The 3,975-nt window shown below is 41.8% G+C and overlaps 1 protein-coding gene across 1 annotated transcript; it reads left to right on the top strand.

Moving 5' to 3' along the window:
- Positions 1-2,090: 2,090 nt before the first annotated feature.
- On the top strand, positions 2,091-2,819 carry LOC145040772 (uncharacterized). The gene has a single exon (XM_078988668.1). The coding sequence runs from the start codon at positions 2,091-2,093 to the stop codon at positions 2,817-2,819; it is 729 nt and encodes a 242-aa protein (XP_078844794.1).
- The last annotated feature ends 1,156 nt before the right edge of the window (positions 2,820-3,975 follow it).

Genomic DNA, 3,975 nt, shown 5'->3' with positions numbered 1-3,975 from the left:
CCCAGTACATTGGTCCATTCATGGTGACCGCGAGGGTGGGCAGGGTGGCGTATCATTTAGAGCTACCCGCGGAGTTGAGAGAAATACATTATACCTTCCATGTGTCCTAGTTTAGGAAGTGTATAGTCGATGAGATGGCAGTAGTGCCACTGGAGGATATTCAGATAGATGCGAACATGAATTACATTGAGAGGCCAGTCGCAATTGTTGATCGGAGGATCAAGATTCTGAGGAACAAGGAGGTGCCCCTGGTTCAGGTCCAGTGGCAACATGGAGAGGGTCCGAGCTGACATGGGAGCTGGAGTCGGAGATGCGGGAGCAGCACTTGGAGTTGTTTACGACATGGGACTTCGAGGGCGAAGTCTGGTTCTAGTGGGGGAGAATTGTAACATCCTGAAATTCAGGTACAACCATTAAATCCTTCTTCTTTACCAAGTAGTCGAGTTTAGCCCTTGAGTGGAAAATGTTGCAAATGAGTACGTTGGGCGTACCGAAGTGTACGTTTCACGTACTCATGCGCTTAAATTGAACGCAGACTCAATTAGGTACGCGGGGCATACCAAAGTTACGTTGGGCGTAACTGGCTCAGATGCAAAACCCTAAATGAGACTTGAGGATTATAAAAGGAATGATAAGGCCCTTACCCCAACCACCATATTGCAGTGAGTGAAACCCTAAGAGAGCACAAACACGTTAAAAGCTTGTGTGTGTGTGTTCTTAAGCTTGAAAGTGCCATTTTGTGTTGGTAAAGGAGAAGAGAAGGACATTGTGGGAGCTAGAAGTTGGAGGACAAGCTTAGATCCGAGTTCTATAGAGGTTGGAGCTTCATTTGGAGGTAAAGAGCTCAAAGTTTTCCTTGCCTTTGTTGATTTGTGCTTTATGGACCCATTTTTAGGGTTTTTGGTTCCAAGGTGGAGACTTTATGAGCAAAGGGTCCCCATAAGCTTAAATCTACCCTTTTCCAGCGTAATATGTGTTATAGATTCATAAAAATCCAATCTTGGATGTGAATATTATGTCATGCATGAGTTATAGGCTTAATGAGGAAAAAGGAAAGGTGTTTAGAGTGATTGGAAACCTTTACAACCATGCAAAGGCTTAAAGGTTTCGACTTTATGGATTAAATGGCCTTAGAATGGTCAAATATGGAATTTGAGCTTATGTCTTAACCGTTTAAGACCAAAAATCATTAAGAGCATGAAACTGAGACTTACGATGGGTGTAAATCTTAGAACGCGTAGCGTAAGGGTTTGAGACCCCGATTATGGATCGCCGGAGTACGCCCCGCGTACAAGAGCTGGTACGCGCCGCTTACTGCCCTCTATTGACTTTTGTTGACTTTTAGGGTTTGATCAACAATTGGAAATTTGGACTATTAAATGGGTAAAATGGTCTTCTCCCCCTTCCAAGGGATTATAGAAAAGGTCTAGTCTTGTTTTGAGAATCATGGTTAACTAGATGTAAAATACTTTATGTGATTAGGCGGAGGCTAGATCAGCATTTCGAGTCCAAGACTTTTCGAGATTTCCTGAGGTGAGTCTTCTCACTATACTTTACCTAGAGTGGTAATTAGAATTATGTGAGAGAGTGTCTTGTATGCTTTTGTATGACGTGATTTCTATATGATTTGTGCTATGTATGATTCAGAGTTTACAGAGTTGGACCGGATGGTCCACAAAGTTAGGACCGGAAGGTCCACAGAGTTAGGACCAGAGGGTCCACTGAGTTATGGGACTGGAGGGTCCCATTGAGACACATTGACTAGAGGGTCATACAGAGTTATAGCCTCGAGTGGCTAATATGTGTTGTGTTGACGAGAGCATTGTGTAACAGAAAAGGATTGGAGATAAGAAGGAAAGTATTGTAATCCATAAATATCCCTAGGTTTTAGGCTAATTCCTTGTAATCCTGTTGTATTTCCCTTGTATATATTGTATACGCCTGTGAATGGAATGCTAACTGATTCCTTCATCTTAAATTTCTCTTATTCTGATCTGATCCATATTGCTACATGGTATCAGAGCATACCAAACCACACTGAATCTGAAATTCTCGAACTCTGATCTTGAACTTCAACCCGAATCGTACGAATGGCTGATAAGGGAGGCTCACCATCAAACATAAACCCAGTGATTGTCCAGAATGTTCAGGACGCACCGTTTCCAACTGGAATCACCCTCGATGATACGAACTACCTGCTGTGGTCTCAACTCATGGAGATGCGCATCGGGGCTCGCAATAAATCAGGCTACATCACTGGTAAAACATCTAAGCCCACCTCCGGCAATGAAAAAGAACTCAAAACCTGGCTCATTGATAATAATCGAGTCAAAAGCTGGCTAATTGACTCAATGCAACCATCCCTAATCCGGCGTTTTATCAGACTGCAAACGGCGGCGGAGATCTGGGAGGCTGTCGGAAAGACATTCTATGATGGAAGCGACGAGACCCAACTATTCGAACTGAACCGGTGGTCCTTCAATACCCGGCAAAACGGACGTGCATTACCGACTTACTACAATGAATTGGTAAGTATTTTTCAAGAAATTGATACTAGACTTACTGCACAGGAAGAAACAGTGGATGAGACTGTGACTGTGAACAAAACTATAACTCGCCTGCGTGTGCACATTTTTCTAGCTGGACTAGATCCCGATTTTAGCCAAGCTAGAAGTGAAATATTGAGAAAGGATCCACCACTAAGCCTAGAATCCAGTTATGCTTATATCAGAAGAGACTTTAGCCAGAGACAGACTATGGAGGAAAAGAAGGTTGAAGCCGACAGCATGGTTCACCTGGCCTCTCGTAACATACCATAAAAAGGAAAAAATACGACTGGAAAGAAGAATAATTTCTCATGCACCCATTGTGGAGAGGAAGGTCATTCAAAGCAAAGGTGTTATGAGATAATTGGCTATCCGGAGTGGTGGGATTTTACAAAAAAACCAAGGAAGAAACTTAGCCAAGCTGCTGCAGTAAATGCAACTCAACATCCAGATCCTCCAATCGCTGCTCATACCTCCACTCCTGACTCGGGTACGTTTTGTAAAACTCAACAAAAACCGACTAATTGGATTATAGACACTGGTGCCACCGACCACATGGTAAATGATAAGTCCTGTTTAACAACATCATGTAACTCTAAACAAAACATAGTACAAACCGCAAGTGGTGACTCAGAAAAAGTTACATGTGAAGGAACTGTACACATATCGAACTCTATGAATCTTGGTTCAGTTCTTGTGGTCCCATCGTTATCATCTAATCTTCTATCAGTTAGTCAAATCACTGAAACCTTGAACTGTTATGTAATTTTCTGGCCAACCTACTGTGTGTTTCAGGACATAGTAACACACAAGATACTTGGTTATGGTACTAGGCGAGGGAGGCTGTATTACTTGGAGGACAGTCATGAGAGTCAGGCGTTTCATACTGGAGTAAAGGAAGTAAATAAATCCATGGCGATGTTGTGGCACCGTCGTCTCGGGCATTTGTCTTTTGGTTATTTGAAAAAACTGAAACCAAATTTATTTCTGAATTTAGTTGAAAGTGAATTTAAATGTGATATTTGTGAGTTGGCAAAAAATACAAGGATTTCGTATGTTCCTAGCAATAATAAAGTTTCTACTCCTCTTATTAAAATTCACTCTGATGTTTGGGGACCTGCCACAATCTCTACTCCTAATGGTGCACGTTATTTTGTGACTTTTATTGACGAGTGTACTAGAATGGTGTGGGTTTCGTTACTTAAAACCAAAGGAGATGTGTTGCTTGCATTTAAAGAGTTACATCAACTAATCAAGACTGAATATAGGATAGATATCCAAATATTACAATCTGATAACGGTGGTGAATACATAAACTATGAGATGGATCGTTTTTGCCAGGAAAATTCTATTAGACAGCAGACCTCTTGTGCCAGGACCCCCCAACAAAATGGCCTAGCTGAGAGAAAAAATAGGAAATTATTAGAAA

Source organism: Lactuca saligna, chromosome 4, assembly GCF_052625555.1.
Source record: "Lactuca saligna cultivar CGN05327 chromosome 4, ASM5262555v1, whole genome shotgun sequence".
Taxonomy (NCBI): Eukaryota; Viridiplantae; Streptophyta; class Magnoliopsida; order Asterales; family Asteraceae; genus Lactuca; species Lactuca saligna.
Note: the sequence above shows the minus strand (reverse complement) of the source record. Positions and strands in the feature narration are given on the sequence as shown.